General features: G+C 54.1%; 1 protein-coding gene across 4 annotated transcripts in view; it reads right to left on the bottom strand.

The window, feature by feature from the left end:
• Positions 1 to 18,425, bottom strand: part of CXCL12 (C-X-C motif chemokine ligand 12) — an 85,238-nt gene extending 66,813 nt beyond the window's left edge. For 2 of the 4 annotated variants that reach the window (XM_054728801.1, XM_054728802.1), the window contains exons 1-3: positions 18,269 to 18,420; positions 14,208 to 14,325; positions 13,410 to 13,496 (exon numbers count right to left, since the gene is read on the bottom strand). In XM_054728801.1, coding sequence (XP_054584776.1) covers positions 13,410 to 13,496; positions 14,208 to 14,325; positions 18,269 to 18,329 — 266 coding nt within the window. In that variant the 5' untranslated portion in view covers positions 18,330 to 18,420. Of the gene's footprint in view, positions 1 to 5,474; positions 8,492 to 10,689; positions 10,831 to 13,409; positions 13,497 to 14,207; positions 14,326 to 18,268 lie in introns of those variants that run through there. The other 2 variants (XM_028156882.2, XM_008149105.3) reach the window with 2 other exon arrangements.
• Between the last annotated feature and the right edge of the window lie 408 nt (positions 18,426 to 18,833).

Raw genomic sequence — 18,833 nt, 5'->3', positions numbered from 1 at the left:
TATGTGGAAAACTATAGGACACTGGAAAAAGAGATAGAGGAAGACGTAAACAGATGGAAGAACATACCATGTTCATGGATTAGTAGAATCAACATCATTAAAATGTCCATACTACCCAAAGCAATCTATAGATTCAATGCACTCCCCATTAAAATAACAACGGCATATTTCACAGACCTAGAAAGAACTCTCCAAAAATTCCTCTGGAATAAAAAAAGACCCCGCATAGCCACAGCAATCCTGAGAAAGAAGAATAAAGTAGGAGGGATCTCAATACCAGATTTCAAGCTGTATTACAAAGCCACTGTTCTCAAAACAGCATGGAACTGGCACAAGAACAGACATATAGATCAATGGAATAGAATAGAGAATCCAGATATCAACCCAAACCACTATGCTCGATTCATATTTGACAAAGGAGGCATAAACATACAATGGAGTCAAGACAGTCTCTTCAATAAATGGTGTTGGGAAAATTGGACAGATACATGCAAAAAAAAAATGAAACTAGATCACCAACTTACACCATACACAAAAATAAACTCAAAATGGATACAGGACTTAAACATAAGACGGGAAGCCATAAAAATACTAGAGGAATCCACAGGCAGCAAAATCTCAGACATATGCCGAAAGAAATTCTTCACTGACACTGCCCCTAGGGCAATGGAAGCTAAGGAGAAAATAAACAAATGGGACTACATCAAAATAAAAAGCTTCTGCACAGCAAAAGAAACTATCAACAAAACAACAAGAAAGCCCACTGTATGGGAGAACATATTTGCAAATGTTATCACTGATAAAGGTTTAATCTCCAACATCTACAGGCAGCTTATACAACTTAATAAAAGGAAGATAAATGATCCAATAAAAAAATGGGCAACGGACCTAAATAGAATCTTTTCAAAAGAAGACAGAAGGAAGGCCAAGAGACACATGAAAACATTCTCAACGTCACTAATTATCCGAGAGATGCAAATCAAAATGACAATGCGGTACCATCTCACACCTGTCAGAATGGCTATCATCAACAAATCAGCAAACGACAAGTGTTGGCGAGGATGCGGAGAAAAAGGAACACTCGTGCACTGTTGGTGGGAATGCAGACTGGTGCAGCCACTGTGGAGAACAGTATGGAGTTTCCTCAAAAAACTGAAAATGGAACTCCCATTTGACCAGTAATCCCACTCCTAGGAATATATCCTAAGAAACTAGAAACACCAATAAGAAAGGATATATGCACCCCTATGTTCATAGCAGCACAATTTACAATAGCTAAGATTTGGAAACAGCCTAGGTGCCCGTCAGATGACTGGATCAGAAAACTATGGTGCATCTACACAATGGAATACTATGCTGCCATAAAAAAGAAGGAATTCTTAAATTTGCAGCAACCTGGATGGAATTGGAGAACATTATGCTAAGTGAAATAAGCCAGTCAATGAACAAAAAATACCACATGATCTCACTCATTTATGGATAATAAAGAATATTATAAACTGTTGAACAAAAAGATAGATACAGAGACAGTAAAGCATCAAACAGAATGTCAAATTACAGCGGGAAGGTTAGGGAGAGGTGGGGGAGATAAGAGATTAACCGAAGGACTTGTATGCATGCATATAAGCATAACCAATGGACACAAAACTCTGGGGGGTGAGGGCATGTATGCGATTGGGGTGGGGGGGCAATGGTAAGATATGTACACATATAATACCTTAATAAAAAAATGAAAAAAAAAGGATAGAGACTAGGACTTTTTATTTTTACTTTTGATGGGAGATATGCATGTTAGTGTGTTGATATAGAAAGTAAAATAATAATAATTCTGGTGATGGAGAGAGGGGGATCAGGAGCGATGTCCTTGGGAAGGTGAGGCGTCCTGGGCTCCACTTCCCAGTGCAGGGTGGCCAGGACCACGGCGCTCATGCGGGTGACGGCAGACGGCGGATACAGATTGAACAGACAGTGGATGAGAGGCAAAGCCCATGGAAATCCCATTTTCATGACTTTCTTTTATTCTGACATAGAAGGCAGACCAGGTTGGGCATCATGCTGTGCACTGGGGGGTTGCCAGTTCGATTCCTGGTTAGGGTATATGCTTAGGTTGGGGCTTGATCCCTGGTGGGGAGCATGCAGGAGGCAGCTGATCAATGTTTTGGTCTCACATTGATGTTTCTCTCTCTTTCCCTTCCCTCTCCCTCTCTCTCTAAAAAAATAAAAAATAAAAAAATAAAAATAGCTGTGGCTCTGAGAGAGAGAGAAGAAAGTGTGCAATGAGCACCTAAAAGAGGAGCAAATGAGACAGGGCTGTGTGATCAGATCCCAGCAGCACTGAGGATGCACTTCCGGTGAGTGTCATAAATTCACTTTTCCTGAGCTCCTGTCAGCTGTACAGGTGCTGGAGTAGAGTGACTGAGTTAGATTTAACGGGGATGGATCGCCCAGCAATGAGCAGATACTCACTTTCGCTACAATCCAGGGCTCCTCCCATTGAGCCTCCCATTCCGTAAGCACCTCTTGCCACTCCTCACTCCCCCTCTGTTCACAGGAGAAACAGAAGGGCCAGGAGGGTAAGAGGCTTCATTTAAGGGCTTCACTCTGCTTTGTTTCTGTTTCGTTTCATGGGCCAAGAGTTTAGATGCAACTCATTTGCTCTGAAGGAAATGCTAACTCCTGAAGCAACCTCCTTGAAATCTGAGAGCAGCTCCAGCGTCGGGTAGGAGCACCAGGGCTTGGCTGCGGCTCGCCGGGTGGCTGCCTCCCTAGGGCCTGTGGATGCCTCTCAACCTGGGGCAAGCTTGCTCCTCAAATGCTGATTAAGCCCCCACCAAGACAAGCACTCTTCAGGGCATTGGGAACAAAGCTCCCCATCCCCAATAAGACAGTATGGCGCTTACAGCCTGGCAGGGTGCCCAGGGATGGACGTACCTACAACTGCTTGTCCCGGTTTGTTTTCCTCACGGGATGCACAGCCCATGGGCAGACCCCGTGACCCCTCCACACACCTGGAGCTGGGTCAGAGCACTCCACAGGCTGACCATGGCCCAGCCATCTCACAACTGATGTTGGGCAAGTTGGGTTGGTGCTGGTGGGTCCCTTCAAGGGGGGAAGAGCATCTAGGCCCTAAACTGAATCTGTGTGCCTTTTATGGGGAGGGGATGCCTCTGAGCGTTTATCAATCCTAACAGCAGAGCAGGCACATCTCTGAATGGTCTTTCCTTGGAGTTCAATGGAAACCAAGAGAACCGGCAAAAAGACCCTTGGGGAGGCTGGGCAGGGAAAGTGGGTAGGAAGTCTCCAATATAACTGTGTGCACCAGCCCATGGCCTCCTTCTGCCCCACCCTCCTTGTCCACTCTGCCTGCCTAATTGCCCCTCGTGTGGTTATGTGGGTGCAATGAGCAGCAATCCTCATTTTAGCTTTCAAGCAGGAATTGTTTAGAATATACAGACCCCAAGAGAAGGGCATAGAGCTGGGCCACTCAAGGGACCTTCCCAGCCACTTCTTTCCCCTGTGGGCAGCCCCATCTCACCTCCCTCCGGAGCTAACAGGTCTCTCATCCCCACTTCTCTCTCTAAAGCCATTTCATCCAGTTGTAGCTCCCTCTGCTCCTCCGTCTCTACTACCCCTCACCTCCCTATCCAAGGTCTCAGCTATAAGCAGAGAAGCCTCGGGCCCCGAAGCAGTCTGAACCCCAGCTCTGTGCTCCTGGACATAAAACTGGGCTCCAAGAAACTCCTGGTTCTAACTCAGAGCTCGGCCTCACATGGGCTCTCACTGGCAGTCCCTGGGGGTCAGGTCACCCCCAAAAGAACCTTCTCTCAGGGCTCAGCTTCAGCAGGGCTTGATGGCATCCTAGCTTCTCTGCCATCAGCCTCCCCTTAGCATGCTTTAGGAAAATGCTCCCTGAGCTGTAGGTCCAGCCCCCTGACTGCAAGGTCCATGAAGTCAGGGAGGAAGCTGTCCTGCCCAGTGCCGTCTCCACACCACCTAGAACAGGTCTGGCATGGCAGCTATCAGCTGACTAATAAGGGCCACCAGCCATGCAGGCGTGAAAGACCAGGGACTTTATTTTTAACTAGAGGCCCGATGCAAGAAATTCATGCAAGGGGCTCTGCCCTCACAGCCCCCGGCTTTGTCTAGAAGGTCCTCCGAACGGTCATTCTGCTGTTCAGTCTAATTAGCATATTAGCTCTTTTTTATAAAGGATGCTACGTCATTGTGAAGAGTCGGCATCATTCTGAAAAGTTAACCCAGAGATTGCTCACTCCTAGAGTTAGAACAGGGGTAGAGTGTGTGGACCAGCACGGCACGGGCTTTTGGGAACCTACACACCCCACCAAGAGGCTTCTCCCGACCTGTCCTGAGCGTGAGAAGCTCACGTTGAATCACTCATAGCTAGTTGGTGTCTGAGCTTTGCTGCAGGTGGAAGTAGAGGCAGGTGTGGACTGATTCCAGCGTGGTGAACCCTGGGGGACAGCAGGCTGAGAGCGGGGGGAATGGCTGCCATGCACACTGTCCATTCTAACCCTCATGTCTCCTGGTGCTACTAAGCTTAGGCCGTAGCTGGAAAGGCAAAGGGTGTGTCTCAAATCCCAGGGTGAGCAGAGAGCAGGACTCCAGCACTGGCCTACTAGCCTTCACAGCCACGCTTGTCTCAGGACCCCAGGATGCGGCTCACTGTGGCCTCCTCTCACCCTTTTCTTGTCCTCCAGTCAGTCCATCTGCACAGTAGCAACCACACTGTGGTCGTCCTATACATAGGAGGGAGGATCTGGGCTCAGTGGTGCTGCAGTCACTTTGAGCCTGGGACAAGAGAGTCTGGAGGACAGAACGACCGGGACTCAGACGTCGGTGGTGTTTGTGTGGGCCTCCCCTTTCCAGCATGGCTGAGTGTGGACCAGAGAATGCAGCAGAAAGTGAGAAAGGGCTGGCCTCCGTGAGGACAGAGCCCTGCCGGTCAGGCTCAGCCCTGCACAGGGTTCGGGACGGTGCTGGGTAGTGCACAAGAGAATCAGGGCCTGGCTTTCAGAGGGCCCCTGTGCAGGACGGAAAGGCTCAGGGGCGGGGTCCTCAGCAGGGCCCTCAGGGACGGGCCTCTGTCTGTCTCCCACTAAAGCCTGACAAGCCCAGGGTGGAGGTCTCCTTCCCACAGCCGTCAGCAAACACCTGTGCCCCCGCCCAAAGCCATCCCCCCTGGAGCAGAGGGCTGTCTTGTCTTTAAGGACTTCCAGCAAAGCCAAGGACATGGGGGGGGGGAGGGGGGAGGACGGGTGCAGCTTTCCCAGCTCAGGGTCAGTGGACTAGGAGGGCAGGTGAGCCCCCAGAGCTCTGGCTCATGCTTAGCATTACAATGGCCTGTTTTCCACTAACCACTGCAGCTAGAATTACATACCCCTGGGGCCTGAGGGAGAAAAACCAAGTCCGGAAAACTCCAAACGCTAATACTAATTTTCAAGCTGGTCGGCTGCTGCATTTGAGTACGTGTCTTTATTAGAACAATTATAAGTGCATACACAGTACATCTTTTCATGGATATGAAAGTAGACATTGTTTCTCAAAAGGAATTGTTACTTATTAAGAAAGCACACTGCATACAGGAAGCTGCCTTCTCCTGGACCATTTTCACATTATCTGGGAGATGCAATTCAAACAAAACAAGATACAGTATTTATCACATTGGACACTGAACCCATCCCTGCTCAGGGCTGAGAGTCCAGCGAGGTTGGGGACTAAGGACTTCCCTGTGGGGTTTTTCAACTCGGCTATGTCAGTGGTCTGCTGAGAGGACATGGGTGGTTCCAGGGGTGGGTTCCCTCAGAAGAGGGTCAGAGAAGATGTGTAGAGGGGCGAGGACCCCACAATTCTCATCCAGCTGCGGAAGGGCATGTCCCTGAGAAGGGTGACAAAGTCCCGGTGAGGGAGCCCGTTGGCCACACCAGGCCGTATTCAGAAAAGGAAGGTGCAATCGAACCCCCTCTGCACTCACAGGGGCGCAGCAGCCTTGGCTATGCAGGCCCTCTGCTCAGACAGGCAGAGGGCTCCTTCTGAGCCTCCTCGCTGGGTTCTCAGCACCTGGCCAGAGCAGGACAAAGAACAGTACAAACAACACGTGGCACAGATTCAGGTTCCAACACACAGCACACATGTGAGCCCGTCCCCAGAGCTCACCCCACGTGATGCAGAGGCTGGCGGGGAAGGGCTGCCCTGGAGGTTATGCTGAGCCCAAGGGAAGGTCAGGGAGCAGCAGCGCTGGGCCTGGAGGAACAGCTGGGTGACCCTGATCACCTGATGCACTTGACTTGAGTTTTGAAAGCAAGAGGGAGAGCCTTTCCTTTGCAAAGGGACTATTTAAAGGCGTATGTGCTTTAGCTGGGAAGTCTCCTTTTAGGAGCAGATTGCAGGTACAGAAATTGTTACACAAATAATTTTCCCTGCAGTTTCTACTCTCACCTATGTCCCCTCCTGTCAGGAGACCCAGAAATGACTGTATATTTAACTGTAGTCAAGATTTAGTGGCGTATTTCCCCTGACTTCTGGGTTTAGTGGCTCTGGCTCATGGATTCCAGGGAAGATGCTTCCAAATTTTCCATGAGATTTTTAAATATCTGGGAAATATTTTTAAATACCTAGAAAATGAGCCTCCCGCTGAAAATTCAATAATTTCATGTGTAATTCAGGAGCCCTGTAGTGACAGGTTAATTTTAAAAGAGGGTTCAGAAACCAGTCCCGTCTCCCTTATAACTAATAAAGGCCCCACACTCTACGTTCCCAGTAGAAGGAAGCCGCTTGGAGGATGTGAATACTTGTTTGGTTGGTAGAATGGCTTTGTATCATGAAGAGTCACCTTTAAGAAATACTTATGGAAATGCCTAATACCTGCTACTGATAATCCAAAGGTTATTAAATCTACAAACACCTCCAATTCAAAATCATTGCCCTGTCATGTCCTTTCTGCTTGCTGTTTGCAGTGGCCTGCCAATTGATACATCCCCTTGTTTTGCCTTCTTTTTTTCCACTTTCTTAATTTTAAAAACTTTACTGGATCTTCAATCAAAGGGGGAACGTATTAGTGAGACCAAATAAAAAACAAAACAAGCAAAACCCCCTCAGTGCCTCCCTTCTTAAAAAGTGAAAATTTTCAGTTGTTTAATGTAACTCCACAAAATGCCCTCAGTAAAGGGAAACATGTCAAACAGCAGGGCTCTTAGCCAACTTCCCACTCGTCCCGTCTAAGAGGGAGGCCGGGGTGGGCCTTCCGGACGCAAAGGTAACAGCCGCAGCAGAGGAGCCCAGGCCACAGGCCGGGAAGGCATGATGGGCTGCCCCACGGGGAAGCAATGAGGTTAGCTTTAATCAGGAAAAAAAATACCCAGGATGAAGTATTTTATGGACTGTGTTTTCAAAGCCAAGATAAGAATTCTTGTCTTGTTATTTCTGTTATTCTCAAAACAATGCTGGCTTGACCCAATAAAGACACACTGCCTGTAGCTCTGAGCTATCCCACCTTTAGAAACGCTGAGGGTCCGTGTCCTTGGGGGTCAGTACTGCTGCACACTGGGTTCCCTGGGGCTCCGTCCATCCACCACGGCTTTGTGCTCCGCGGGGAAAACAAGGCCACCCCACCCACATTACGGCAGCCCTAACCAGGGGCCGGGCTCAAGGCCCCAGGCAGCTCCTCTCCCTCAGCCTCTGCATGTGGGGAGCTGACAAGGCAGCACGGAGGACACGGCTTTGAACAAGAAAACAGGATCAGACAACAGACAACATGGCAAAGTAGACACAGAGGCGCACAGCGTTTCCAGGACCTGGTAACAGAATGCACTTTGGTTTGCTTCTTGATGCCCAGTTTTAACAAAGCTTTTGACTTGAGAGTCCTTCCCGGGTCACGACAGTCTCAGATGCACATGGTGATGGATGAGAGAGAGGATGATGCGAAGAGCGTGATGAGATGGAGAGGAGAGCGTGGATGAGGCCCCGCCCTGGCCTCCCTCCTGCTGCCTGCCGGGAAGCCCCTGCCTGGCCCCTGGGACTGCCTCCCGCCCCCTGTGGCCGCCTTCGCTGGGGTTTGCCTGTGCAGATGGGTCCTGACCCTCCGGTGGCTCTGCCCCTCAGCCTGGGGTCCCAGCCTGTGCAGCTCAGAGGCGTACAACACTCAGGGACCCTAGTCAGACCGGGGCTCCACGGCACAGATAAAATAATGCACATAAAATAATGGTTTTTGTCTAAGTTCCTATTTGTCACCAGTGACATTGGATAATTGAGCTAAATGAAAAAACAAAACAAAAAAAATCCGAATATATTTTGCTACATAATCAAATGGTGAAAGTAAGGTAAACTGTGCAAAACCAAGCCCTGGGAGCGCACTGGGCCCCGCCGGCTGCGCCAGGAGACCACGGGGCCCTTCCTAGCACTGGCTTCGCCCGGCCTCCCCCCGGGAGGCCTCCTGGGCGCTGACCCAGCCTGCGCCTCTCACATCTTGAACCTCCTGTTAACAAGAAGAGAGGGAGACACCATTAAGGCAGGTTCCCGCAGAGGCCCGGCCTCGCATGAGGCGCCCAGCCCACCGCGGCGGCGGCTCCTGACCTCCTTCCGAGGCCCTGGGGAGGGGAGGGCGGTGAGACAGTATGGCCATGGCGAAGCACAGGGTGGCGGGAAGGTGGGAGGTGGAGAGGACAGACGGGCAGAAGCATGATCGTGGCAGATGAACGAGAGCACAGAGCCAGGCCGGAGCAGAGGCCACAGGACGGGGCAGGCACCTGCCTTCGCCCACTGCAGACCTCACACACCACTCACCTGGGGCAGACACGTGGGCACTGCCCAGTGTCAGCCCGGCTCGGCATGGAGGCCCGGCTCTTCGGCTCTTCCCCAGCCACCCAGGCCCTTCCGCGGGGCCGGGGCCATGCCTGCTTGTCGGACCCAGTGAAGCCCAGGGCCAGTGGGGTCGTGTATCGGCCGGACGACGCTGGCCTGCAGGTCCCAACACTGGGCCAGCTCCCTTAGTCCCCGCAGCCCCCACTCCCCGAGACAGGAGGGCACTGTCCCCTGAGCACTGGCTTGTCACCTCGGGCTGGCCACAGCTTGACCTGTTGCTGAAGGGCAGCTTCGCCTGTCTCAGGGAGGACCTGTCGCCCTCCCCAGGCAGAGGTGGCTGCTCCCACCGTGGAAAGAGCGCAGGACAGCGTGAGGCCAGGCCTGCTCTTCGGTCTCGCTGGCGCTTGTGCAGATTAGGAAGAGCCGCGCCAGGCCCCCGACCGGGCCGGCTGCTGCTTCTGTCCGGGGAACACCCAGATGCCCTCAGAGGCAGGAGGGGGTGGGTGTCACAGGATGTGAGCTTCCACGCATCCAGGCACAGGCCGACCACCCCAGGGCTGGCGACAGGGGAGGGGCTGGGAGCCCTCGCCCGCTAAAAGGATGGCAACGAAGCCTCTCCAGTGGCAGAAGGAAGCTGTGACCACCAGGGGCACCTTAGAGCAGCAGGGGGCGCAGCACTGGGACACAGGGGAGGCTGACACACAGGGGCCTTGAGCTCTCTTCTCCTGAAATCCATCGGCTCTGCCCTCCATCCCCTGCGTCTGTCTGGATCCCTGTGATACACTGTGACGGGGGGCTGGGGTGTGGGGTGTGGGGTGTGTTCTGGGAGTGGGAGAAGGGCAGATAGGCAAGGCATCCTTTGTCAAAGCAGTACTGACATCGGGGCCTTGCTCTCTCCCCTGACCCCCCCTTCCGGTCCAAGTTAGAGAGACTTGGCAAGAAATCTCAGACATAATTCTGTAGGGAGGGCAGTGAGCGAAGTTCTAGAATTTAAACCTTGTCTCTTTAAGCAGATATTTCCCAGGAGTGAGAACTGAGGCAGCTGTGTCCTGCAACCTAACCGCGGGGTCACGGAGACTCTTCCAGACCAGAGGAGGGGGAGCGGAGCTAGGAGCCCCAGAGCTGCTGGCCCTTCACAAAGCGCCTCCACACCGCCGGACCCGTGTAAGGAATCCACAAAATAAATTACCCGGCGCACCGAGAAGCACTTCATACAGAGACCCACCTGAGCCTGGAGGGGCAGCCGCACACAGCCCGGCCTGGGCAGGGGCTGGGGAAGTCCACCCGGGGGCAGGGGTGAGGGCCAGGCAAGGGACACGGGCAAAGGAGTCCGCTATCACCTCGAATGGAAGGGCCAGGCCGGCTCTGCCCCGAGAAGGCCTGGCTGGGCAGCACCGCTGGCAGCAAGGAGAGGGCACAGGCCCGGGCCCCCCGCTGGCCGGGCCCGCACGGGCGAGCAGACTGCGTTGCGTGGTGGCCAGCAGGCGCAATCTGGTCTCAGAAGGAGCAGCCTGGAGGTGTGCGGAGCCGGGAGCCCGGAGTCCGGAGTGCTCAGGGGCCTTCTAAGGGAGGGAGTGAAGGGCAGGTGGGAGGCTCAGGAAGCCGGGGGACGGTGGAGACCCAGGCCACTCTAGAGAGAGTCCCGGGCTCTTCTAGGGAGTCCTGAGCACGGTCTCCACGCCCCGGACCCCAACCTCAGTCTCTGCACGACTACTGTCTTCAGGATTTAGCAGACCAGGGAGGGTCTCAGTAAGCACAAAAGGCAGGGCCAGCGTGGCCACAGCGATGGCAGAGCACGGCTCCCCCCGGAGTGAGCGCGACCCCGAGGCAGGGTCTGCTCTGGAGGGGGGTAGAGCCAATTTACAAAGCGCTGGGAGGGAGGCACAGCGCGCACTGCGGTCCAGCTCCAGGTGCAGAAACTAGTGTTTCCTCCTCTGAGCAGCCTTTCTCTTCTTCTGTCGCTTCTTTTTTCCTATCTTTTCTCTTTTCCCCACTTTTTCTTCTCTGCGCCCCCTTAGATAAAATTAGTAGAACCATTAATGACGTTGAAATAAACAAGAGTCTGCCGCACTCTGCACAACACTTAACACTGGCCCCTGGACTGGTGCCACTCAGTCCTCAGGCCTGGAGGCCCCTGGGCAAGGCCCTGTCCATCAGTACCTCTTTGAAGTAAAGTAGACATTTGCCTTGATTCACAAAATGTGAGGCTTCCCCACACCTGTGAACTGAGTAGAGCCATCGCCAATTTGCCAACGTGACCCTGGCTCCCGCCCTTGCCTGCGGCTGGCCGGCCGTGGGGAAGGAATTCACACCTAACAGGGTGTGAAGGCTAACCAGGGCCAGGCTGGGCTGCATCTTCTGTCTCCCCCCACCTGCTTTCCCAGGCTTCCTTCCTCCCCAGTGCAGAGCTGAGCTCTCCGTTTAACTTAAACATCTCTGCATTGCACATCAGAGGCGGGAGCCGGGGTCCGGTAGGCCTTCCGGGAGGGGAGAAGGCAGCAGAGCCCGCCTTCTCCTTCCCGGACGCCTGTGGAGACCCCTGGGCATGGCTGAGACTGGTCTGAAGAATGAGGGAGAGAGCTGGTTAGCAGAATTTTATTAGAGCAACTGGCTCATGACTGTCACATTAAAATGATTCAAGCTGAATGGTATTTAATGATTTATGGGATACGGCCACCTGTTCCTGGGAAAGCTTGATATTAACCAGGGGCTGGAAGGATGGGAGTTTTACATGGGAAAATGTGAGAGCTGGATATTATAAGGGTTGAGTCTCTAGAGATTACGTGGGGATGTTAGGAGAACCGAGGAGAAGGAAGGGGAAGAGGAATTAGTGAGTCCAATATTATTCTCCAGAAAACTAGCACCACTGCTTCCATTGGGTTAAAAAAAGAAAAAAAAACGAAACAAAAAAACAAACGCAAAAACGTGAGTCGCAGATGTCATGTGCTCCTGAGCGAGGCCCATGTGCTGGTACTCACACGGGAACTCGGCCGGAGGGACCCACGGCACCTGCCCCGCGGCCGGCGCAGCGTCACGAAGGCGGGAAACGTGTAAGAGCTCCGCGTCTAACAGCTAACGGGTTCACTTCAGGACAATAAATTCCCACATACAGTAGGATGCTTGTACCATGAAACAATTGGCATTTTATTGCTAGTGCATATAATGTCACATTCGATACAATCTTAGTACAAGTGGAAAAATACACTGTGGCCAACATTAAAAAGCTTCCATCACATTTCTATGTATCTCTTTACAAACTGCCAGTAGTTTAAGATAATAGAGAAATGTACCTACTGACATTCATATGGCTCCACTTCAAACGTAGGAATTGTTTGAGTATAAATATATTCTGAAATACATTTGTCTTATAAAGAAATGTTTAAAAAAGTGTGCACAAAAATACGTATATAAAAAAAAATGCCTTGCAAAACGTTACAAACACCACCAGGCCCGTCTGTGGATCACATTCATGGGTGGACATTTCACCTTGCCAGCATTTCGGATTGAGCTGCTGTGGCTTCAGGAGCAGGAGTTAGTGGTAAGAGGCTCATTCATTCATTTAATTTTCACCTCGGGTTTCAGAAAACTTAGCATGTGTAGCGCCTCGGGGCACACATGCCTCAGAGGCAATCACTGAAACCAGGTTCCTCCAAGAAAGCTCTCCGATTGGAACTGCATTTGAGTTTGCAGAGACTTGTCTCTCATGGGAAGGGGGGACATGGGGTCCCCGCCCCGGGAGGCCAGCCCCACTTTGGGGGCGGCTGGAGCAGATTCTCACAGAGGGCCTGAGCAGGAGGGAGGGCACGGGGAGGAGGGTGCTGCGGGCCGCAGCCCCAGGGTCACCCTCCTCCCCGAGCGGAGGGAAATGCGAGCGGAGCGAGGTGAAAGCATGCTGTGGCAGGAGAGAGAGGCGGGAATGGCAGGAGGGGGTCTCTGGGCACAGTCCCCAGTGATGGCTTCTGTGTGGAGCCCAGAGGCCCATGCACTGCGCTAGAAAGAGGAGGCGCTGGCAGCTGTCTAGTGTGGTCAGTGTCTGAGGGCTGCCCTGGGCCCTCATTCCAGGAGGGGTGCGCCCCACCAGAGCCCCCGTCTCCCTCCATGCCTCCGCTTTTGGAGGAAGGCCACTTTGCTGAGCTCCATGCTTGGCCATCACCTGACTGTGCCCAGACTCCCCAGGGGAGAAGAGGAAAAATCCAAAGCAAACCAAATACAGATATTAAGTAATGATTGACTTTAAAAAGGATAATGAGAATGATGATGATTGTGATGATCACAGGGGAAGTGACTGGTGGGAAATGCTGTGGCGATAATACAATTTCTCAGAAAAACCCCAGCTGTAAAACAGCCAATGTGCAAGGGTCCGGGTGAATGAATATAAGCTGTGATATCGTACCATAGGCTATAAATGCAGATGTCTACATGCTGGGCAAACCTCCCGCCCGTCCCCAGGCCCACGCGCTGCCCCACGAGCACACCTGGCCCTCGCCACGCAGGCCTTCCTCCCCACACCTTTGCCCGCTCAGGACTTTCACACAGTTTTAGCTTTCCTCCAGTGGCTCTAGTGGAAAGTCCTTTCTGGCTGTTGGGCTTACTTGTTTAAAGCTTTCTCCAGGTATTCCTGAATCCACTTCAACTTCGGGTCAATGCACACTTGTCTGTTGTTGTTCTTCAGCTTGGCCCTGCAAAGACAGGAGAGGCGGGTGTGCACCTGCGCGTCTGCTCACCCGCCACCCACGTGGGACCCTCCCTGAGCCAGGTGCTGGCGAGGAGATTCCCCATAGGAATCACTGGGGCTGGGATTTGAGGGAAACAGAACACAGAGCCTGAGAAGGAAGAGCAAGAGACAGGGCGCTCAAGAAGCCTGGGGCCAGATGGAGGGGCACAAAAGTAGGACTTTATCTGCAAGGGGATGGGAGCTTGTGAGGGTAACTGGAGAGGAACGGCAGATTTTTGTTTCGGTGAATCATCTTGACGGTACAAGGAAGACAGAAGTAAAAGTAAGCCTAGGGGCAGAGTGGATGGAAGGTCAAATCTGGGTGCCACTGTGGGCTAGTTCTGTGTCTGCCAGGCCTGAACTGGAGCACACACTTTGGGGAGGCCAGTGTTTCTCTAGTCCAGAGGCACGGCCACTTCCTGTGCCAGAGGGAAGAGGCTTAGAAAGAAGAGGCCAGGGCCACTGTGGGCACAGAGGGCACTGAAGGGTGGCTCTGGAAACTCCTGCCTGGTGCTGCACTCAAAGGCCTTGTGGTAGTAACAGCTGCCTCTACTTATGCCAAGTTCAAGGCCGGACACTTGGCATGTGTCATTTCTCTAGCTTCATGGAGTCCGCCAGTTAGGGGTCACTGTGCCCAGTAGATGCAACATTCCCGGAGGATGATGCTCAGACTTACACGATCTGAAGGGCACAGTTTGGAATGTTGAGGATTTTGAGATGCTTGACGTTGGCTCTTGCAACATGGCTCTCGAAGAATCGGCAAGGGCATCTGTAGCTCAGGCTGACCGGCTTCCCTATAAGAGGAAATAAGCACGCGGCGGCTTGTTACTGTCCCGCCAGGCCTCAGAGACGCGCATGCATCTGGGTGTGCAGCTGGGGAAGGATGGTAGAAGGACGGTAGGATGGAGAGCGACGGGTGAGCCACTGATGATCCTGGCAGAGACCTCCTCCGTGGGCAGCACAGTGAGCACTGTGGGCTCGGACTCAACTTCGCCAGGGCCAGAGGCCAAGAGGACCTGTGGAGAGATGGACCCTAGGAGGGGGGAGGGGAGGAGAATGACAATAAGCAGTCCCTGCTCAGATTTCTTAAGATAAAGGACGTTAATCACAGGAGACCTATTTCAGCCAGAGGCACCGAGGTTCCCAGCTATTCTTTGCGAAGTAACTCTCCAGAGCCAACTGAGACAGTCTTCCCTACTCACACCCAGGTCCGCTAGCACGCGCTCCTCCCTCCTCTGGCACAGGCCTCATCCCAGGAGCATCAGACTTCCTAGGATTACTGCCCCCCACGAACCCCTCCCCCCGCCTCTCGCCTCATTTACCTGAAGCCCAGGCAGCCACAAAGGAATCCTGCCTGGCTCCCACCTGGGAGTCCCCAGAGGACAGGACAGGGGCCTCCTCCTTCCCAGCCCTTCCCAGAGGCATGGAGATTGTCAGGGTGGAGTCAATATGGCTTTCATGGCAGGGACCCGACAGCCTCCTGGGCTGTATTACATCTTTGTTTGCAAATTCACCAATTTGCAAAATGCCATAATTGCGGCTCATTAGTGTAAATTAGCAAAGGGCTCCTGCAGAACCCACCCTTACCCTTTAAGTCTAGAATTGCAAGCCCTGGGAGGCGGGGATTTGCCAGGGCTTTTCCTGCAGATTTTATCCAAGCCCTACTTAATAACCCAAATCATTTGAATTTGTGGATCCTTTCATCAGGGCTTAAATATATGTCTGAGAATATTTAGTCCGGAGACGTGTTTTTAAGTGCTCTGTTTACAGGGCTCCCAGAGGCCTCCCGTCGGTTCTGAAGTTGTGCACTTTGGGGCAAGAGAGCTGGGGAAGCCGCACGAAAGCTTGCAAAGTAGGGGCTGCTTCCATTTTTTTTCCCCCTAAAGGCTGCATGCAGTTGAGAAATGGCATGGGGTGGCCAATTTAGCCACCAAGTCCTGGAAGAGCAGACCCCCTCCCCAAACCAAACTCAACATCCTGAGAAACAGAAGGAACAAGCCTGGCTCAGAGCGCTCAGTGGACTCGCGGTGCAGGAGAGCACGGAGCAGCCTTCACAGGGACCCAGGTCAAACCCAGAAAGTCCCTGATGGGGCCTGGCTCTCAGCAACCGCACAGACATCTCCCTTCTGCCCTGCCTGGTAACCAGATCACCTGGAAAGCAAGCCCAGGGCCGGGTCTAGGCAGCCTGGCTGAAGGAGGAGCCAGGTCCCCCTCTGAGCAGCCTGCCTCCAGGTTTCCCTAGAATTCTCATGGGTCCTGCTGAGCTGAGCAGGGGCTGGGGCTGTGGTGAGCCAGGATAGGTCTCAATCCTGGAGCAACAGGGAGCTGGAAGGTGCGTGGTGTGAGCACTGCGGTGGGTGCGGGTGGGGGCTGCTGCTCTCCGGTGTCCAAGGAGGTGTCCTGGCTCCACGCAGGGCAGGTCAGGCCTAGTCTGGACTCAAAACACAGGCTTTCTCATTTGCTCCTCTCCCTCCCTTCATCCTCTGGGATTATCCGTTCCTTCAAAGCAATTCTTATTCCTGCTCCCAGGACCCAGTTGCCTGTTTATCAAGTGGGGAATTTCAATAGTTTATTATTATTATTATTATTATTATTATTATTGATTTTAGAGAGAAGAAGAGAGAGAGAGAGAGAGAGAGAGAGAGAGAGACATGGATTTGTTGTTCCACTTATTCATGCATTCATTGGTTGATTCTTATATGTGCCCTGGCCTGGGATTGAACCTGTAACCTTGGCATATCAGGACGAGGTTCTAACCAATGCTACCTGGCCAGGGCCTCAATAGTTTTTTAAAGTGACAGAGTCCAAGTGCACTTACGGAGAAAACTCAGGGCTTCGTCCACGTGTGTCCTTTCCTACAGCTTTTTGTCACTATCCCTAACTTTCCCAACTCTTTTGGGTGTGACATCATGTACAAGAAAGACACCTGATTAGTTAGCCCAGCTGTTCCTGAGGGCTGGGACCTTGGCTTTATTTCAGAGCGGTTACCGGAGAACCTTCCACTTCAATGAAGAGACAGGCCCTGGCCAGACTCTCCAAGCGCAGCTTTGGAACTCGGCTTCGGTACACAGGCCCCAGGAGTTTTTGAAAAATGCGTCCTGGCCTGGGCATGCGAGGAGAAGCAGACCCGCCCGGAGCCCAGGACCATAGACTTGGCGGCCAAGAGGGGCAAGGAGGCGTCTGTGGCTTTGTCCCCCCAGGTCAGCGATGCCCAGGATTCAACGACCTGAGTCCCTGCATTCCAGTCCTTTCTGCAACTAGGGCAGCAGCGTTTCTCTGGAGAGAGAGGTGTGTGGTGGCGCCTGGACTCTCACAAGACCATTCAATTGTTAATTCCCAAACCAGAGTGCCTCCCGGGCCTGGGGAGTCAATGAGATCCCAGCCTAGATGCTGTTTCAGCCCAGAAACTTTTTAACTCGCCTTTGATCTGGGTCCCTCTGCAGCTCTGACCAGCAACTGGCTACACTTTTAGAGGACACTTCCCAAGGGTCAGCCAAGAACCCGTCAGCCCAGGCCCCCCTGCCTGGTCCAGGTGCATGCACGCTCACCTTGCCCATGCTGGCTCCCCCACCGCTGCCTGCCACCGGGCAGCAGGGGTCTTCCCCCCACCCAGCTGAGTGCTCCAGGACGGGGTCCTGCACACACCCCAGCTGCACCCCAGCTCTCAGAGTGAGTGTCCTCCGTCCCTTTGCAGCGTCTGTTGTAAACTTCGCAGCCAAGAACAGAACAGGCAGCAAGGCCTTACTGACATGGCTTTGTTTTTGTTTTTTTGCGAGTTTATTTTCGTTTGCAGCAGCGGTGGTGTCCCGTGACAGGACAGGGAGATTCTCTCACGCTTCAAAAGAAAAAAGCTCTCTCGCTCGCTCTCCCGGTGAAACTGGACACCACCTTGCACAATGGCCTAAGGCCTTGGCGAGTGAACTTTGCTGCAGAGCTCATTCTGAGGTGGCCGGTCCCCTGGCTGCACAAAGGCGCATTTCTGCAGGTGTGTTTTGGGGACATGGGCAAATGCGACTGTGATGACCCCAGGGCCTCTCTAGAGGGACCCCGTGAAGAGACAAGGAGGCCGTGGCTGGATGCGTGCCCAGGTTTGGCGCGTCGCTTCGGACCTCGGAGCTGTGGAGCTGAGTGGAAGCGCGGCCAGGTGGGTGGCGCAAACCCGACAGCTGCTCCCATACCGGGTGGCTGCGGGGTGAGAGCCGGCCTCTCGCGGAGGGAGCGCCAAGCTGCTGCGCCAGATCGCACAGCCTCCACAAGCGATTTGCAAAGAGCTCTTTCCTACACCAACACCCGCCGATCGATCGCACCTCCAGCCCCTGAGCCCATCCGCCTCTGGAAACCTAGCCGGGCGCGGGAAGACTAGCTCCGGGGTGGATGGACCAGGGCCGGGTACCCCCGCCCCCGTCGGCTTCCAACTCGGTGCCGCTCCCCGACCCCTCTCCGGGGCCCGCTCAGAAACGCGCCCGCGGCGCTCACCCAGTTAGCCTGCAGGACCCCGCTCCGCGCTCGCGGAGCCCGAGCCCGGCCGCGAAGTGCAACGCGCAGTGCCCGGCGCTAAGCTGCGCGCGGGGCTGGACGCCGCACCCGGAGGGAGCGCGCCCGCGAAGGGAGCCGTTTGAACTGGGTTCGCTCCGGGCGGCGCCGACGAAGAGGAGTCGCGGCCCCGCGCGGAGCCCGGCGCCCTGAGCCGAGCCTGGAGCCAGGTGCCTGCCCGGCCTCCGCCGCGAGCACACTCACCGTCGCTGAGGCAGAGCGCAGCCAGCACCAGGGCCAGCACGGCGACGATCTTGGCATCCATGGCACGGACTGGTGACTGCGGGGGGACCAACGCCGGGCGCAGAGCTGGAGCGGCGGCGGAGAGTGAAAGTGTGGCAGCCGGGGAGGCGCGCCCGACGCTTTAGAGGCTGGAGGGGGCGGGCGGGACGGGGAGGGGCGGGCCGCGCGGCGAGGGGCGGGCTTGGAGCCAATTCTCTAAGACCTCTGGGGGCTCGGACCTGCGTCCGGTCCGCAGAGCCGCTCCAACTGTCCCCTCCCTGCCACCTCTCCTCCGCGCCAGGGGTGCTCCCGGGCTGCGGTGCGCCCAGGCCTTTGGCCTCCGCGGGTGCCTGCGGGCCCCTCTGTAAGCCCGACTTGCGGTGAGGAGCCAGGCCCGCAGTGAGGCTGGCCTGAGGGCTGAGTGTTGCTCCCAGGGTTCAGAAGGAGACTTGAGTGCAAAGGCGAGGTCCGGATGAGAACCAAAGAACAGCCAGGTGGGGCCTCGGGCGGGGGCCGGCAGGGAAGGCTGCATCAGATGCAGTAGCTA

Source organism: Eptesicus fuscus, chromosome 17, assembly GCF_027574615.1.
Source record: "Eptesicus fuscus isolate TK198812 chromosome 17, DD_ASM_mEF_20220401, whole genome shotgun sequence".
Lineage (NCBI taxonomy): Eukaryota > Metazoa > Chordata > Mammalia > Chiroptera > Vespertilionidae > Eptesicus > Eptesicus fuscus.
This window is presented reverse-complemented; position numbering and strand designations above follow the sequence as displayed.